Here is a 19,411-nt window from a genome sequence, read left to right as displayed (position 1 = left end):
AAGACATCTGTATACATTGCACTTTGGCGAATGTATAAATTATTGTCATACAGTGGCCAGAGATCATCTGAAGATTCACTGTTCTCTTTTCAGCCTTTGTAGCTGAAAACCAACATGAACTTCTTTCCCTACCCAACAAAGAGGTGTTGGGAAGGGGGTTCTGGAGACTCAGTATAGAACCGATCAGGGTTAGTAGTGGAGGGGACTGCGGGGATGGGTTTGGAGCTGGTAAGGGAACCTGTCCCTCCTGGGTAGGGTGGCTAATGTACAATGAATTCTTTTAATCTCTCAGTATTCTCCTAACCAACTCAAATCCACCCTCACACCTTACCTTACACCCACCCTTACACCCTCTCTTATAAAACCCCAAATGCACAATAGCTTTCCTCCAAGAAACTCCTTTATCTGCCAATGAGTTACAAAAAAACAGTACAGGGACTGGGTAGCAGTTTCTCTATTTAAACAGCCTATTTTGGAAAGTGTCATCTCTGGATCCACTTGACCTTTAATTCTGCTTGATTGCACTTGCACAAATTATTGGCTGGTGCTACTGGGCCACTAGACTGTGGTATGAGAGTCAGGATTTTCCTTCTCTGTGTTCCTCCAAATGTTCTTAAAAGCCCTTGATAGATACTGTGATACCCTAATTAGTGTGTATGTGCAAAGAACAAGGATGGTACCCCAAAAGCTCAGCTATGTGCCATAAACCCAGTCCTGCTAGCAGCTAAAGAAAACTCTTCCTCAGCCCAAGTGGAGGGAACTTTGCTTTGGGAATAGAAGGATCGGAAATGTATCCCTGCTGCTGCCAGGGAGTTCCAAGGCCACAGTGAGTAGCATTGCGACAATTTCAGTGGTCATGGATTTTGTACTTTTCATTAAATGAAAGAAATGAAAGTGGAAAGTGGAAAGAAACTTCCACTCAGCTCTGCCTGGGACATTTTCCAAATATCCATTAGCCTCATCTGTCTACACTACATTTTTTTCCCCTAAAATTTCTCTCAGTTTCTACCGCTGGGTCAGTTCCACTGGTGGAAGCAAGTATGGAAATGCTGCTGTAGAAAGGTGGCTGTGGCTGCCAGCAGATTTACATCTTTCAGGCTGTGTTGTCATTCTAGATTTACCTTGGCTCTTTTCCTGGTTTTAACCAAAACCCTTATGCCCAGGTTTATGTGTGTTTTGAACCTGGACTTGCTTGTGTGGCTGGGAGTGTAGATTTACAGCCCGGATTTTCCTCTAAGGTAGGACCAAAGCTGCCCACTTTGCAGTGGGGATGCAGCTGAATCCCAGGTTGTGGAGCTCAGGTTTGATAGTCCTCTAATGCCATCCAGCAATTCCCCTGGCCTGTATTTTCTGGCCTTCTACCTACAGTTCTAACTTCCCATTCACCTCTACTGGTTTATATACCCAGTTAGTATTTAACCCCTCATTTCATCCAGCCTGCTCCACTTCTGCTCTGCTCAGCTCAGTTGAATAGCTTGAGAAGATGCTGTCCTGGCATGTCCTCGCTCGTCAAAGCATCAGGGTTCTTGTTGGTCTCTGGTGTGAACACGGCAAAGAACGTGATTTTGAGAGGTGCACCTGAAACCAGCATCTGTGCGAGAGCATCTCCAAGAGGCTGGCAGAGGAGGGGATCCAGCAGATGGCTCTCTAGTATTGTGAGTGAATCAAAAACCTTTAGCGTGCCTATCACAAGGCAAAGGATGCCAAGCAAAAGTCCGGCAGTGGCCCATCTACCTGCCTTTACTCCAAGGAGATTAACTGGGTGTTCACCACCATCCTGAGTATAGATCCCTCCCTTCTTGCATGACAGGCTTTTAGAGCTGGGACAGTGTGAGTTCTAGACTGTTGCAGAGGGGATGAGGACAGCACCACAGGATTCTCTGGTGGCAGAGGAGCAGGAAAGAGCCCAGGCCTGGACTAGACCCTGGAACAGACTCTGTGGCCAGCTGGGCAGGAGAATGTCCTAGGTCCATGTTCTGAGGATCTGTTTAGGCCCAGGGAATGCGCTGGAGAGGAAACACCAGTGGAGCCAGAGCTGCAGCTGAAAAGTGGCCACTGCTGCCACCTTTCTTGTTACTATGGGGGAGGGGGAGGGGAAATTGCAGGAGAAGTGGGAGAGATTTCTGGGTTGCAACCAATAAAACTATTGTTATGGAGGATATTGATGTGCTATAGGGTAGCCTTAGCATCAGTTGCAGGTGGAAGCCATGCCAGTTTCCTGATTCCCTTTCCTCCAACTTCCCCACCATGTGTGATCAAGTGGGAGGTAAAGGGAATTGAAATGTGCAACTTTTGATTTGGTCAAGCAACTGTTGCACTGATGGTGTGAGGGCATCTCATCTGGGACTACAGGCTTATTAAGCTTAAGTTCATATTTCCACATATTCTTCTTTCTATACCTGTCACACTGTAGTAGTTATTTCAATATTACTAATAGAGCGCTATTGCAGGAAGACTGCATTATAATACATCCCAGTGGCTGTACCATGTGAAAACATCTCCTGGTGACCATGGCATGGTGGTGTTGTGCATGCATGGCAAAATGTTTTGGGGGTTGGGGAGGGGACAGAGGCAGTTCCATTGTCAGCAAGTTTCTGCACCCTAGTTCAGAAGCCTGGTAACATATGTCTGAATTTTTCCCCACTCCTGGGTGGTGATTTTTCTCCTCTATAAAAAAAATTTCTTAAGTATCAAGACAGTCAGGGACATACTACACTGACTGAGAGTATGTGGCACAATCTCTCACCATAAAGAAACTGAGGAAGAACCTGATCAGCATCATGTACAGCAAACAGGAGAATATCAAGAATGAGCTCTCAAAACCGGAGACTCTCATACAAAACCAACCTTCCACACAAACTTCCACGTGGCTGGACTTTACAAAAACAAGACAAGCCATTTACAATGCCCACTTTACTTCTCTATAGAGGAAAAAGGACAGTAAACTATCTAAACTCCTGCATGCCACAGGGGCTACATGAGTGGTACTCTTAACTCACCCAACAATATTGTTAATCTATCCAACCACACACTTAGCCCGGCAGAAGAGTCTGTCGTATCTCGGGGACTCTCTTCCTGCCCTCTTTGTGCCCTACAGGCACATGATACAGTTCTGCGGTGATCTGGAAGCCAACTTTTGCCGTCTCCGACTCAAGGAATATTTTCAGCACACCACTGAACAGAGCACTGACCTACAGGAACCCTCCTCCCAACACTACAAGAAAAAGAATTCTGCGTGGACTCCTCCTGACGGTTGAAATGACCGACTGGACTTCTACATTGAGTACTTCCACAGAAGTGCACAGACTGGAATTGTGAACAAACAGCATCACTTGCCCCATAACCTCAGCTGTATAGAACACCACGCCATCCACAACCTCAGAAACAACTGACATTATAATCAAGGGGCCTGATAAAGGAGGTGCTGTAGTCATCATAAACAGGTCTGATTATGAACAGGAGGCTGCCAAGCAACTCTCCAACACCACGTTCTACAGGCCACTATCCTCTGATCCCACTGAGGGTTACCAAAAGAAACTACCCCATCTGCGCAAGAAACTCCCTGCTACAGCATGGGAAGAAATCTACACAGACACACCCCTAGAGCTCCGACCAGGGGTATTCTGTCTGCTACCCAAGATCCATAAACCTGGAAATCCTGGATGCCCCATCATCTCAGGCATTGGCACTCTTACAGCAGGATTATCTGGCTATTTGGACTCTCTCCTCAGACCCTACACTACCAGCACTCCTAGTATCTTTGAGTCACCACTGACTTCCTGAGGAAACTACAATGCATTGGTGATCTTCCTGAAAACACCATCCTGGCCACCATGGATGTAGAAGCTCTTTACACCAATATTCCACACGAGGATGGGCTAGAAACTGTGAGGAACAGTATCCCTGATGAGGCCACGGCACACCTGGTGGCTGAGCTTTGTGACTTTGTCCTCACCCACAACCATTTCAGATTTGGGGACAATTTATACTTTGAAGTCAGCGGCATGGCTATGGGTATCCACATAGCCCCACAGTATGCCAACATTTTTATAGCTGACTTAGAACAACGCTTCCTCAGCTCTCGTCCCCTAGCGCCCCTCCTCTACTTACACTACATTGATAAGATCTTCATCACATGGACCCACAGGAAGGAGGCCCTTGAAAAATTCCACCTGGATTTCAACAATTTCCACCCCACCATCAACTTCAGCCTGGACCAGTCCACACAAGAAATCCTCTTCCTGGTCACATAAAAAACACCCTATACAGGAAACCTACTGACCGCTAGACTTGCCTACATGCCTCCAGCATCCACTCAGGACACATCACACGGTCCATGGTCTACAGCCAAGCCCTAAGATACATCTGCATTTGCTCCAATCGCTCAGATAGAGACAACATCTATAAGATCTCTCTCAAGCATTCTTAAAACTACAATAGCCACCTGGGGAATTGAGGAAACAGATTGACCGAGCAAGATGGGTACCCAGAAGTCTCCTACTACAGGACAGGCCACACAAGGAAAATAACAGAATGCCACTGGCCATCACGTACAGCCCCCAGCTAAAACCTATCCAGTGCATCATCAACAATCTACAACAATGTATGTGATATATGCCATCATGTGCCAGCAATGCCCCTCTGCCATGTACATGGTCCAAAATGGAGAGTCTCTACATAAAAGGATAAATGGACACACATCAGGAATGGTAACATACAAAAGCCAGCTGGAGAACACTTCAATCTCCCTGAATACTCAATACCAGATTTAAAAGTAACCGTTCTTCAACAAAAAAAGTTCAAAAACAGACTTGGAAGAGAGACTGCAGAACTACAATTCATTTGCCAACTTAACACCATCAATTTGGGCTTGAATGGGGACTAGGAGTGGCTGGTTCACTACAAAAGCAATTTTCCCTCTCTTGATATTGACACCTCCTCATCTGTTATTGGGAGTGGACTGCATCCACCCTGACTGAATTGACCTTCTACATTGATTCTCCCTTTGTAAAGTAACTCCCTTCTCTTCGTGTGCCCATATATATTTATGCCTGTATTTGTAATTTTCACTCCATGCATCTGAAGAAGTGTGCTTTTTACCCACAAAAGCTTATGCCCAAATAAACCTGTTGGTCTTTAAGGTGCCACCGGACTCCTCGTTTTTGTAGATACAAAAACAAAGACGTCTACCCGTCTGATAATTTGTATATAGTCAGGGTGCTGAGAGCCATTGAACCAAACTGTAAAGCATGCATTGAACCCAACTGTAAGGCATGCATATAATGGAAACCACTTCAAGCCAGGGGGTGCAACAGCATCCCTAGTTCCAGCACCTATGATACTCTGGTAGCTTACTAGCCCTCTCCATTCATTGATTTGCTGTTCACTCTGCAGGGGGCAAAATGTCATCGTCTTGATAAATGGCTGTCTATCACAGGCCTGGAAAAGTTGTTTTCTCTTCCAATCAGGGATCTTCAGCAGACCAACATCCTCCAAAGGTTGTCCCTGTCTGTAATAGTGTTAAAACAATATTGCTAACAGCCCCATGGTCTGAGTGTCCCGACCCCTGTATCGAGCGCAAAAAATGGTAGCAAGCATACAGAATATTCAAGGAGGGAGTTGATGGGAATGATTATTTCTTTCTAAAGATGATTAACCAGAAATGACGGAGGAACTGGATATTTGACTTATACTCTCAGTATCTGGAGGATGTGGTCAATGACATGCTATGCTCTACCTATGAAAGTTAGCTTTTATTATCCCCTTTTTTTAAAATCTATACCTGCCATACATAAAAACATCAGTTGTACGTTATGGTCTTATATCTAGCTCAGAGAAAATGAGTATCTACTCGTGCTTTCAGATGATTAAGATTAAGAAGGCAACTGTGTGGGGGGGGCGGAGGGGAGGGGGTGGGTTGTACACTTTTGAAAGTCTGTGGCTCCGAATACAGAGTGAGGTTTTTGCACAGCATGTCTATGGCTTTCTAACACTGTGAGATCCCAGTAGGCACAGTAATAGGCAGCCATGTCATTGTAGGTTAGTTTCTCTACTGTTAAGGTATAGGTGGACTTTTCAGTTGTCTTGCCAACCCTAAACTTGTTCTTGTCAATACTTGATTTATCAGCTAGTGTCTTAAAGTAGAGTATCTGCTCTGGCACTTCTCCAGGTCTCTGTCGATACCAGTGTATAAAACCACTCCCGATGTTCTGAATGCCAGAAGCCTCACTGACTATATGTGCAGTTTTATTTTCTGCCCTGATAATGGACAATGGAGCTTGTCTCAGATGTATTTGTGCACATCCGTCTAGAAAGAGGGCAAGAAAAGAAAACCGGAAATTAACATGAATCTGGAGCATGGTGAGTTGTTACTCAGGAATGTACAACTGTGTAGAAAAGGGTGAAAAAGGAAACGTACAAGACAAAACCAAAGCCAGAATGACGTGGAGCAGCAACATTTTACAGGATTTGCTTGGACCTGCATCTATGAGAAATATGACTGTTGTGTTGGGATGGACAGAGAGGTACATTTGAGGACAGGAAGTGACTTATTTAGTTAACACGGGATGAGGTTTTGCTGGCTGCATATGCTAATTTAAGATTCGAAGAGTTATGGCTGAAACTCCTCCGAAGTTAATGCTCTTTGATAAAGGTATCTGGCACGAACAAATTCTTCCGCTATCTTTAGACCAGTGTAGATTGCATCATGGAAGTCTGTGTAATGAAGGATTGGTCTTTTCATTATATTACAGTGTTCCAAGAGGCCTCTATCTGTTTGGTGTCCATATTGTGTGAGTTACTATACATAGCAATATATGGAGTGACTGTCCCAAAGATCTTCAGTCTAAAAGGGTATTTGCGCCGGCAGAGAATTTTTGGTACTTCATGTTTAAATATACCATATCCCCCACCCTCCCCAACCAGAGTCGTCATTTGCCAACAGATTTCTTGTAGGAGACACAACAGGAGTGGGTCTTGAGAGGGATTTGAAGGAGCCAAGGCTAGCGGTTTAGGGATTTGGGTGGGGCAGGGCATTTCACATATAAGTGGTGGAAGAAAGCACCAAGATGTTTGTGGGTCTAGATGCAAACTTTGTTGCTTGTTTGTACAGTGCCCTGTGCATTGTGGACCAGATCTGTGATTGGGGTTCCTAGCTGAGACTGTAACTAATAAAAAGATGAAGGGACCGGCAGAGCCATGTTGATGGCACAGTGAAGACTAATTTTCTTGAGGGTTATTTTCTTTATCTGTTGAAGATGGGAGGTGCTGCCCTGAGAGGCATGCTGTTGCCAGTACAGCACTCAGAACCCTTCTGAAGATATTAAGCACTTCTCAGGATTCTGCTCTCACTGAGTTTCATAGATGTGAAGTAGTGGAATATCGCTTCCTATTGCAGTGTGATACTATCCCTCTGTTCTATAAATAGTGATGAACAGACAGTGGCTATTATATCTGTGTGCTAATGCCCTCTACTGATATAGGATGGATCTGCAATTGTATTTTTGTGGTCAATTTTGTCCTACTTCTGAAAAAGGGCCAACTCTACACAGATGTTTTTGAATTAATTTACGAGTACCTCATGTTTTCTTAAACACTTTTGTTTCTTTGTGATGAGAGCTAATCCAATCCATGATGTCTTTTCTATATTGCAGCTCCATTAGTGTTCTTGGGCCTTTCTAGCATTGTTGAATAAGCTATGCTTCCACTTCTGCCCTTCTTTCAAGTATCGTCTGCAATCACATGCTTTCCCCATGGGTACTGTAGAATCTGACTCCGTTTATGAACATTGCCCTAGCAACTCTCCTTAGAGTATCAAATCATTGGGGAAGGGACTCTTATTCTGTAAAGATCCTTGAACATTCATGCTAAGATTGAAATTCTATAGCATAATATCAGTTCAAGCAGAGTTTAGCCTGCTGTTACACCATGTGTTTTCTGCTGAACTGGCTACAGAGACTAAAGATAGGCTGGTCCCTCAGAACAGAACTCTGTGGTTTTTATAAAGTGAACAATTAGCTCTTTGTGGTTCAGGGCTAATTAAACAGCAGAAAAGCAACCAAAATAAACTTACTCCTGTTTCCATCAGGGTAATATCAAAATGTAAAGTGGCCAAGCTGGTTTGCAGTGCCATTAGGTGACTTGTGGTCTGATCCAAAGCCCATTGAGGTCAAGGGAAAAACACTTAGGGCTTGACCCAGTGGCCACTGAGATCCATAACTGGAGTCTCTAGACAGTAACATGAGGCTCTGTACCTGGGGAGGATACTATGCAGGATGAACCCGAGGTACTGGGGAGTTATAAGGAGGTACATTATTGTACCTGCACACTGGGTCCAATGCACCTGTGTTACTTTCACTTGCTTCCTGTTTCAGCAGATGAATGATGTCTGGATTGGGAGACTGTAGTGTCAGGCAGTTATGGGGGTGAGAGCCTGGCCCCATTTCCTTCTCTAGAGCCTGATTTTTTACCCCAAGTGTTCTGCTCCTCTAGACTGATGACAAATCTCCACCCACTCAACCCATGATAACCCCCACAGGCAACTATTGACTGTCGGCTTCACCTAATATTCAGTGGGAAGATTTTTTTTTTTTTTACAGGGCAAGGAGCAGCTAAACACACACCTCCCATTGACTTGTAATGAGATTGGGTGTCTAACTCCCCTTTGTCCCCTAGGTGACCTCCTGTTCTGCTAGACCTGACCTGGTCTTAGTGATGTATTTGGAAAATACGCACTAAATCAGCAGTTGCTGTTCATATCTAGCTGCAGAAGCCAATGAAGAGTTTCATCCGGTGGCTCCAGGCTGAGAGGAATTTTAAGAGAGGTGACAGTGGCCTCATAAACGCAAAAGGCTGTGGCTCAAAATGCAGAGTGGGATTTGTACAGCTGGTTTACAGTTTTCTAACGCTGTGCAATCCTGTTATATCATAAAAATAAGACAAACAGGATTTTGTAAGAGGGTTCTGTAACATATTGAATATAGTTTTCACGCTATCCAAAGAAACATAACAACAACAAATACACCATATTTCAAAAGCATGGTGATTAAGTGTATAGATGGAGTGTACCGGCATTGTCCCTGTTTTCTGGGGGGGGGGCGGGCTGGCAGAGTGGAATATACTTTTTTCCATCAACACAAACTTCTTAAAACCTTTCTTTCAATAGACCTAGCTGGGGAACGGGAGTTCGGGCCAGATCCTTAAAGGAATTTAGGAGTCTGAACTTGGTCACCCTGAAAAACTTGTTCTGAATTCCAAGGATTTAAAAATCATAGTTTGTACCCAGGCAGCCATTTTCTAATCATGAGACCAGGAATGAGCTCACAAAGAGGGCTGTACTGGATGTGGATGAGTGTGAGACTGAATGCCTCGTTTAAATGAGACTGAAAGCCTCCCACTGGAATTCTTGAGGGAGATGATGAGAATTGTCTGAGCCCTGCCTCGTTAATTAAGGGCTAACTTACCTCTGACTCTTATGGGGATGTACAATGGAGAGGAAGGTTTTGAGTAAGTTGACTCACCTTAATAATCTCATTGACTGAACTCGGTTTATTTAGCATAGATGGTGGTTTTCAGAATCAACTCCTCAGGTAATCTGATAATACTCCACCTTTCTCTAGCTCAGTTATATTGAAACAAGAAAATTCAATTAGAGTAATTCATTTGCTGTGTACTTATTTTCATACACATTTCTATCCTGTTAAATGGCCTTTTGGTAAAAACAAAAAAAAACAGAGAACCCTATAGATTTTTATCACTTTACTTATGTAGAAACATGCAGTTTTAGGATAGAAACACTGTAATGAATGCTGTAAATATACAATATTCCCAACCAATCTTGCCTCCAAAGAATCAACATCAGCCCTCCTCTTGGCATCTGAAAAGAGCTCCTTTACAGAAGTTCTATTTTAGTAGTTCCACAGCAAAAGGGTGCATGTTCGGTATGTTGTTGATGTCTGGGGTCCTGATCCAAAGTTCATTGAAGTGGCTGGGAGTTCTTCCACTGACTTCACTGGGCTCTGGATGAAACTTGAAAAGGCCTATCCTGTAAGGTGCTGAGCACCTTCATCTCCTTAATCTTTAATGCAAGAAAAAAGAAATGCCAAACATCTTCCTTACTGATGCAGAGGATGGCGTGACCAATACACTTACAAAACTTGCATACGATTCAAAACTGGGTTGAGTTGCAGACACCAGTGAGGACAGAGAAAATATGGAAAACGTAGAATATCAAGAAAACTTACTGACATTGATCTCAGTCAGGCAAGGAATCATCTCTCAAAGGAGATGATGGAAGCCCCATTTTGGAGACCTTTAAAACTAGACTAGACAAAACACTAGAAAATACTTGATAGGGAATAGATCTGCATTGGCAGGAAGATGGACTGGATGCTGTAATAGGTCTTTTCCATTTCAAACCTCTATGATTTTATGAACTTTAACGACATATGTATTTCCAAAGAATTAATTAGTATGTAAGTACCACACTTCTGTAAATGTCCCATGTTCATGATTTGTGGTGGACCAAATGCTTTCCTTAACATACATGCCAAGAACATTCTGAACAGTGTCTGAAAGTGACATGCACATGTATGACTCTCTGAATTATATGTGAGTGAGTACCATATACAATCCATTGATATTAACAGGAGCCCCACACATCAATCGAGAATACAATAACCAGTTTCATTTGCTCATTTGTAAAGATGATTAAAAGTTCAGTCAAAGCACCCCAGCACAATGGAAGCACAGAGATGGCATCCTGCCACCTTTGTCACCAAGCTCAGTCTTGCACCGAGTGCAACGGAGATGAATATGAGGATTGGGCCCTTTTCCATAGGAAAGAAGCCTCCCAGGATTTCCTGTTCCCGTCTCACATTTAGAATGAAGAGCTTGTAAGCTATATATTTTGCTACTGTTCTTGTCTTAGCTCCTCGAGTGTGGCACACGTGCACTCAAAGGAGCCAAGTTAGTTTATTTTCTGTTTGGCCAATGAAACTGAGTAGAAACCTCTGTATTCTGTGTACACTACAGCTCCAGCCATGGATATGTGCTGAAAATTCCCAGTTGAGATGCCAACTGCTGTTTGTTCCCTCCTAGAAAATGTCTTTCCCTCGCCTTCCCTTTTCACTTTTAGACCCCCGCCCCCACCTGTCCCCAGTTATTTATTATCCCCACCCGATTCTCCCTCGTTCACTCATTCCACAGTGTCTCTGGTCACCCATTGCTTTGTGAAGTCAAATGGGTAGTGACTGTTCGATCACTTGTTCTGCCTTTAGAGGTGGAGCCACTACTGGTAGGCAGTCACTGGATGTCAGCTTTGCCTAGTGGGTGGCGCAAACTCCCACTTCCCTGGCTCAGGCAAATCCCTACACAACTTGGGCTGGCCGAACGGGGGTTCACACTGGCCGTGGTTTATGGGACTGAGGCTATGCCTGTTGTGTCGGCTGGTGTGCCTGGGCTAGGGGCAGGGCTCGGCCTGCTCTGCTGCAGCAGTAATATGAGAGTTGAGCGCCCCACACAGAGCTGTGGTGGTTTTTGTGCAGGGTTGCAGGAAGCTGGTGACACTGTGTAAAATCCCATGTGGCACAGTAATAGCGGCCGTTGTCTGTCTCTTCCAACTTGTGCACCACCAAGTTAGAGATGTTTTGTGTCCTATAGGCTGAGAATTTCTCACTAGGGAAGGCTGCCTCTCGCTTTAACTGCGACCCAGAGAGTGAGGTACAGCAGCCTGTGTGGGGCCTCTCCAGCTGGGGCTCGGTACCAGTGGATGTAGGTAGAGTCCGATCCACCAAACACCTTGTAAGTGAATTTGGCAGAGCTGCCTTGAAGTGGCTGCTTTGTGACCGAGATCTGCTCCTGCTCCAGGTGAATGGCCCACAGAACAGCTGGAAGGCAAAAAAAGAGAGAGCAGCCATGAGGAAACAGCACCTAGACACATTTCCCGCTTCAGAGAGCAGTAACATGTACATGGCTTTGAAACCTGTAAGTTCTTGAGGAATTTACATGGGTTTGATTATCCATTGCCTTGCAATTTGTATAGCCATTTATGTCTCTTAAATGTGAGGGGAAAATGGGAAAAGCCTCTATCTCTAGTGTGAGTGAATGATCAATTTCTGTTTACACCTGGGCAAAGATGGTGTGAACAATTACACAAGGTACAGGGCAGTGAAGAATCAGACCCTTTATCTGTGAAGAACCATCCAGGATTATGGATCGTGATTTCCCCATTTCAGTACGCCAGTTTTATTTCAGTGCAACGCCATCGGGATTGCATGAGCATCAATTTGTTACATTGGACTTGAGTTTCAGGCCAATGTTGTATCTTTATTGTTAACAATAAATACAGAATAAAATCACCAACTACAGTTAATGTGTCCAATAAACTTACCAGGGAAGAAGCAAGCAAAGAGGGCTTGCATACATCCCACCACGTCTCCTTAACTTGCTGCACTTTTCTGGAAAAAAGGTTACGTTAATGGTGCTCAATATTGTCAAAGAAAAATACTGTTACCCAGTTCTGACTGAAGAAAGCAAGAAATGAGGATATTGCTGCTGTTCTTACTGTACTACCTGGTTTCCTGTTGGATTGGGGGTGTGGGAAAGAGGGAGAGTGTGTGAGAGAGCCATAACCATTTTAGGTTCTCAGGTCCAGATCCTAATTCAGTGATTAGGATGATTTCAATGGAAGTTAGGAGACAAAGTACCTCTGAGAATTTTGGCCTTAGTGCATTCTCCTTCCATGGAAGGAGAGATCCACGTAGTGAATTGTTGTTCACGGTCCCACCATTAATGCTCTGTGGTTAAGGCACGAAACTAGGACTCGTGAGGTCTGAACTCAATTCACAGCAACGCCACAAATGCCATGCAAGACCATAAGCAAGTTACCAGGAGCATGATTTTCAGAGGTGCAGAGTACCCACTGGTTCTGTTGAGTTCTGCTGCAGGGACACATGCTCAGCTCTTCTTGAAAATCTGGCCCATAATTGCCTGTCCTCCATCTGTAAAATGAGAACCATTGTTTCTTTTTATGTCTTGTTTAGTTAGATTATAATCTCTTTGAGGCGGGGACCATCTCTCACTGTGGTCTAGAGCATCTAGCATAGTGGGACCCCTCTCGCTTGGGTACCGTAGGCCCTAAATCCATGCAAATAATAATTCTACTATTATAGAGGAAACCAAACATCCTAATCAGGATTAGGGTCCCACTGTCCTAGGTAGTGTTCAGATATGCAAAAAGGCATGGCTTCTGCCCCAAACAATTTACCATCTAATAAGAAAGTTATATCCCTCTCCTTCCATCCTTCATATGGAATCAAATAAACATGAATACATCATTTGTAAAACTCTTAGAGCAGGGAGTATTTTTATCACATAATTATACAGTTCCTAGCACAAAGAGGTCTCCATCAGTTTGGGTGCTACCTCAATAGAAATAATATTACTATTACTATTGCATTTTAAAAATGTAACTAGATAAAAATTTCATGTTGCAATTAAAAGAAACAACTGCAAGCACTTGGGTGTTCAACAGATACAAATGCAAAGAAAGAGAAGAAAATAAAGCTTCACAGAAACTGGGGGATGAAAAAAGCATACCCCACTTTGATGTCCTCTTGGTGCTGTCAGAGTCCACACTACTGTGTTCAGTGCTCAGATACCATGGTGATGGACATTTTAGGAATGTCTTATTCAAACAGTTAGCTACTTATATAGATTAGATCAAAAATAGCTACTATATAGAGAATAGAGTAAGATCACTGAATTACCAATGTAACATAAAATGGATGCGCAGCCAACCTGCTCCCTAGGGATTTGATAACTGGTAAGGAAGCTCCCTGTGTCTTCCTGGAAATGTCAATGTCCTTCCCTTGTCTGGTTTGAAGAGCTTGAAAGTTGTCAGGAATTGTACTGCTTCTCTTGCATTGATCCATTGAGGGCTTCTCTAGGTGTGTATAATATGCAGTAAAGTTAGTTCTGTTATGTTTCATTGTCTACCCTTGACCGCTGCTGCTATGGCCACAGAATTTCTGCATCCTGTGTATACTAGTGCACCCACCATTGCTGAGTGTGAAACTGGGGCAAAACTGGTTCTAAGGTCTTGTCTGTGTTAGTGTAATGCCATGTTCCTGGGTGGGTTGTTGGGAGCTGGGAGTGAAAGCATGAGCTCAAAGAGCCAGCAGTGTTAGCTAAGGCTGTAGCAGGCTATTCAGTCTCTTTCTGTTGCCCAACCATGGCTAGCGGGAGATAAGATCATCACACTGAGGGGGTTCAATAAGCACCTTTCTGTACCTTTGTCTACCATTGTTCACTTGGCCAGCAACATTGCAGATCCAGGGATGGTGACAGCAGTAGGAGGGAGAGAGCACAGTGGATGAGGTGTTTTTACACTGCATGATTTAGACCTGGTTTGAATAGGGTTAAACAGTGTGGTAGCAAAAACTCCTGCACCCTGGTTAGTGCTCCAGTCATTGCTAAAATTTTCTCAAAAGACGATTGCTTGTTCTGTCTTTAGGGATGGAGCCTGTATTGCTAGGCAAATGCTGTGGAAGTGGGCCCAGTGCCACTCACAAAGAAAGTGGCATAGGTGGGTGGACCTGATGCAGGAGTCAGTCTGCTGTATTGGCTATGGTATGAGTTTGAGAGGCTGTCTGCCCTATAGATAGGGTTGTCTGGTGTCCGCTTTTCAACTGGAACGCCGGGTTAGCAGTGCAGCGGGGCTAAGGCAAAGTCCCTGCCTGCCTGTTCCCACATGGCTCCCAGCAGCAGCCAGCATCTCCCTGAGGCGCCTAGGCTCAGGGTCGGCCATGGGGGCACCACGCGCTGCCTCTGCCCCCAGCACCGGCTCCTCAGCTCCCATTGACCAGCAGCCCCCCTCCACCTAGGAGCTGGACATGCCAGACTCTTCCAAGAACGATGCTGAGCCGAGGTAGGCAGGGAGCCTGCCTTAGCCCCCCCGCACTGCTGACCCGGAACCACCTGAGGTAAGCGCCACCCGTCTGGAGCCTAAACCCCAAACCCTCTCCTGCACCCCTGCCCCAGGCCTGAGCCCCCTCCTGCATCCCAAACTCCTCATCTCTGACCCCACCTCAGCGCCTGCACCCCAAATTGGAGCCCGCACCCCCTCCCACACCCGTGCCCCAGCCCGATGAAAGTGAGTGAGGGTGGGGGACAGCGAACCGTGAAGGGAGAGGGGATGGAGTGAGCAGGGGGCGGGGCCTCAGAAGGGGCAGGAAAATGGTGTTTGGTTTTGTGTGATTAGAAAGTTGGCAACCCTATCTATAGAGTGGGCTGAGGGTGGTCTCGGTGAGCTCTGCTGCAGCAGTAACGTGAGAGCTGAGCCCAGCCCCCAGACTGTGGTGTGTGTGGTTTTGGTGTTTTGGGGGGGGGGGTTGTGCAGGGCTGCAGGAGGTTTGTGGCACTGTGTGTAATCCCACGCGGCACAGTAATAGTGGCCGCTGTCTGCCTTTTCCAGCTTGTGCACCAGCAGTTCGCAGAAGTTACGGTCTCGAAAATAGGCGGTGAGTTTCTTGCGGGAGAAGCTGGCCTCCCAGCTAGGGTCAGGCTTGGAGTAAGAAAGGTAGAGCAGCCTCTGTGGAGCCCCTCCAGTTGGGGCTCGGTATCAGTGGATGTAGGTAGCGGCCGATATGCCAGACACTTTGCAAAGGAAGTCAGCAGTGCTGCCTGCACCTGGCTCCTTTGTGATGAAGATTGGTACCTGTTCCAGGTGAATGGCCCACAGCACAGCTGGAAGGCAAAAGGAGGATAAGGAGCAATGAGGAAATGGCTGCTAGAAATAATCCCTCTACATGGAGCAGTAATGTCTGTCCTATGCAGAATCCATGCTGCTTAGACTGAAGGGACACAAGGGTTGCTTCTCTGCTGCCTTTCATCTTGTATGTTCATTTAGAAGTGTGCATGGTGAGGGTGAAGTGTGTCATTTCTGCCACAGGTGTGAGTGAGAGGACAATTCTGATCTCAGCGTTTTTTCTCTCCCAGGCACAGATGTCAGTGACTACACAAGGGGCAGGGGAGTTGATAACTGGGCCCCTGGTCTGTGGATTATCTGTAAAACTCCATATGCACTCAGGGGTGCTGAGATTCCAGTCTTACTCCATTGCTCTTACTAGAGTTGCCCTGGAATAAAACTGTTGTAACTCTGAGGATCTAAGCCCACAATGCTGCATAAATAACCATAAATAATAAACAGAACTGAGTTCAAGGAACTTACATGACAAGAGGCAAGTGAACAGAATTTCCAGACCTCCACCATGTGTTCTGAAATTGCTCTGGCTCCTGAGGAGAAATAAAAGCACAAGAAGTCAATGCTGCTCAGTCTTGAGTAATAAATACTCAAATGCTGAAAGAAAAAGGTGGGAGCAGGCTGCCCAGTTCTGAGCAGAAGAGATGAGGTGCTGTCGTTGTCACTGTATCAAACAGTTTCCAATTTATTTAAGACGGTGTGAGCCACGAGCCAAAAACAAACTCCTCGCTGCATTCTCTTTACTCTGTAATAGAGAACTACACAGTCACACGTCTTGATTAGTTGAAGCATACAAACTTTAAATAGTTAATGTGAAAATAATTCTTAGTCAGTATAACTGGGAAAGGGCCAAACCATGTCTTTTTCTCAAAAACTCCACACCAGATCCTTCCATCGCAACAGGTGCTGTCATCGGAAATAAAACACAAACTCATCCCTTCTTGGGAAGATCACTGCCTGCTCACATGCTTCCTTTATTCCTTTTTTTTTTAATGAAATGTAAGACAAAAGTCATGTTAACTTCCCATCATTAAAGATCCCATGGAACCTTTTATAAGAATAGAAGGCGATGCCCAACGCTGAAAGTATTTCTGTGCCTAACTCCAATTTTAATTCATGTTAGACACCCATAAACCTGGAAGATGTGGGCCCTATTGTCCTTGTCAAATTCCAATTTGAGTACTTCCATTCTGGTCACCTAATCATAATCCTTGCTTCCTCTCCAAGCTGTTGTGGAGGCTCATTATATTTCACCCCTGAGATAGCTGCATTACAATATAGATAGGCTTGGAAGGATTAGATTTTTATTGTATGCTGGCAGCTATTCATTGCAGAATAGCTAAGGGGAGAGAGTATGGTTTGATTCCTGGTGTATGTTTTAATATGCATATGTGTTTCCCAAGGTGGTTTGCTAGTATGTGTGATGCTGAGCATTGAGTAATCTACTTTTATATTTGCCGGCAGGTCTCAAAAGCCAATTACTGTAAGTGCAACACTGATTTTTCTTCTATTGTTTCACTTAATTTGCTCTGTCTATCTGCGTAGATGACCCCTTCCTCCATGATGATAAATACTGCATGCAATTCCTGCTTCAAGACTGAGCAAAATAATAGCTCAGGTTAGCGAGATACAAATTCAAGCTTCTGGTAATAAAGGAGTAAAACTCTAGGGAATCCATTTGAATAGGCTAGTACTGAAATATGAAGAACGGTGGTTTCTCTAACTGTAACTGACAATTTTCTGTGATGTTATATTGTATCAATCTTTCTTCAGTGATTTTAAAAAAAACCCACATAGATGAGGTGATTTTTAGTTCCCAGTTCATGCCAGGAAAGCACACGAAGAATGAAGTTTGTAATTCCAGTGTTGGGAAAGTGCTGTACCAGGACAGAGGAAATCCTATTGTGAAATATGCACAGACCACTACAGGCCAAATGCTGACTGCATTTACAGAGGTGCGAGACCATGGCTGGCACTGCCATTGCCTCTATGTAACTGGTGTAAGAATTTGGCATAATTCTAATGAGCTGGTGAGTCTACTATACGTCCAACAGTGGTATTCCTGTAGCTGACATTATTCTCTAGGCCAGATTCTGCCCTTCATTACAGCACGTGTTCAAGAAAATGATATAATGTTGAGCAGAATTTGTCCCTCTGTTCCATGGCCCTCCAGGGGTCTTCCAACTACTGGGGATTACTGGGCCCAGGGTGCTCCTGCCATGCCTACTTTGCCCATCAGCCAAAGTGGGGAGGAGGTGGTGGTTGCAGCGAAGACCAGCCATACTGGTGCTTTGCCACCCACAGGTCGTTCTTACACAAGGGGAATCCTCAGAACCAGCTATGCCACCAGAATGGTGCGAAGTGACGGAGTGGGTCCTCTTGTGTGTGGAGCTGCTGATCATCATCTTTTGTAGTCAATGCTCCTGTGAGCTGTGAAGCCAAAGCAAGGCTGTCGTATTATTCAGGGTTCAGAGCTCTGCTTTGAAGGAACAGCAGGTCTTTGGCATTATTACTATTTTCAGGCAAACTCCATGTACTTCAGGGGCTGGGGAAACAGAGCTGGTGCCACAGCTCTAACTACCTCATCAGTGCTCAGAGCCTTACTCCTCTGTGAGAGAATTATTAATTTCCACCTGGGCAATATGGCTCTATCCAGCTTCTGAAGGTTCTACTTTTCATGGTCTCCAAACCCCTCTGTAGTTCTGCAGTGAATATTCTCACTGGTTGGGTTGAACTTGAAACAAAGGACTATGAAAAAGCCCCTCAGATGGAGAGACAGAGAGAGCTGCAGCTGGGGAGAGGAAATGGGTTGTTTAAGCAGCATCCAATGATAGCTCTCCTGGCTGCAGATGTGTGGGGTAAGTTTTCAGAAGAGTCAAACTATGTATGTTGTCAGGTGGTCAGAAGCTAAAATCCCGGGAGAGGGCTGAAGTCTCATCTGTTTTCATAAACCAACTTGGGGGGTAAAAATGTTTGCAAATCAAGGATTGTGTCCTCCAGGTAATGCAGCCATATATACTAAAGCAGAAGTGAAGGCAAGTACAGTAAAACTTGTGTAGTTGTTTTGCATAGAATCCCATCTGATTTCCATTTGTCAGGTGCTTTATTTTATTCACTGGTCATCTTAGTCACAGTGAAATGCTTGTACTGGTAATGGTTAAGAAGTCCTTTATCTATACTGGAAATTAAAGCCTTGAAGTTTAAAAGCATGTCACCAGGAGGTGACAAAACCTTGACCAGATTCTGTTTGGGCAGGGGATAGGGGATGCTTCTCCCTCTTTGTCTGGTCAGGTGTGTATTGTGCATTGCATCTCTCATAATGCAAGCCTATGTGCATGCAAAGCCAGATGCCAATTTAAAGATTGCAAGGTCGGCAAGAGAGGGAGGCCAGAGGGAAGAACCATCAACAGGGGGTTTCCTGATTATGACCAAAGATCAAAGAACTTTTGATATATCTGGGATTGCAAAGAGACACAGGAGATCTTTCCATGGAGGAGACAAGAGGCAGTTTGACTTGTCTCATGAACAGAACATCACAGCTATGCCTGGCTGTAATACACTGAAAGAACTTTAGGTGACCTTTTACTCCAAACAATGTGACAATAACTAGTTAAGGCAGTCTAGGTCCTACAATGCATGTTATGATTGTAT

General features: G+C 44.7%; 1 gene segment (V, D, J or C); it reads right to left on the bottom strand.

The window, feature by feature from the left end:
• Positions 1 to 1,462: 1,462 nt before the first annotated feature.
• LOC122458489 overlaps positions 1,463 to 19,411 on the bottom strand; it is a 35,832-nt gene continuing 17,883 nt past the window's right edge. Inside the window, 2 exon segments of the V gene segment in view lie at positions 1,463 to 1,683; positions 5,924 to 6,307. Of these exon segments, the coding sequence occupies positions 1,463 to 1,683; positions 5,924 to 6,307 (605 nt within the window).

This window comes from Dermochelys coriacea, chromosome 2, assembly GCF_009764565.3.
Source record: "Dermochelys coriacea isolate rDerCor1 chromosome 2, rDerCor1.pri.v4, whole genome shotgun sequence".
Classification (NCBI taxonomy): Eukaryota; Metazoa; Chordata; order Testudines; family Dermochelyidae; genus Dermochelys; species Dermochelys coriacea.
This window is presented reverse-complemented; position numbering and strand designations above follow the sequence as displayed.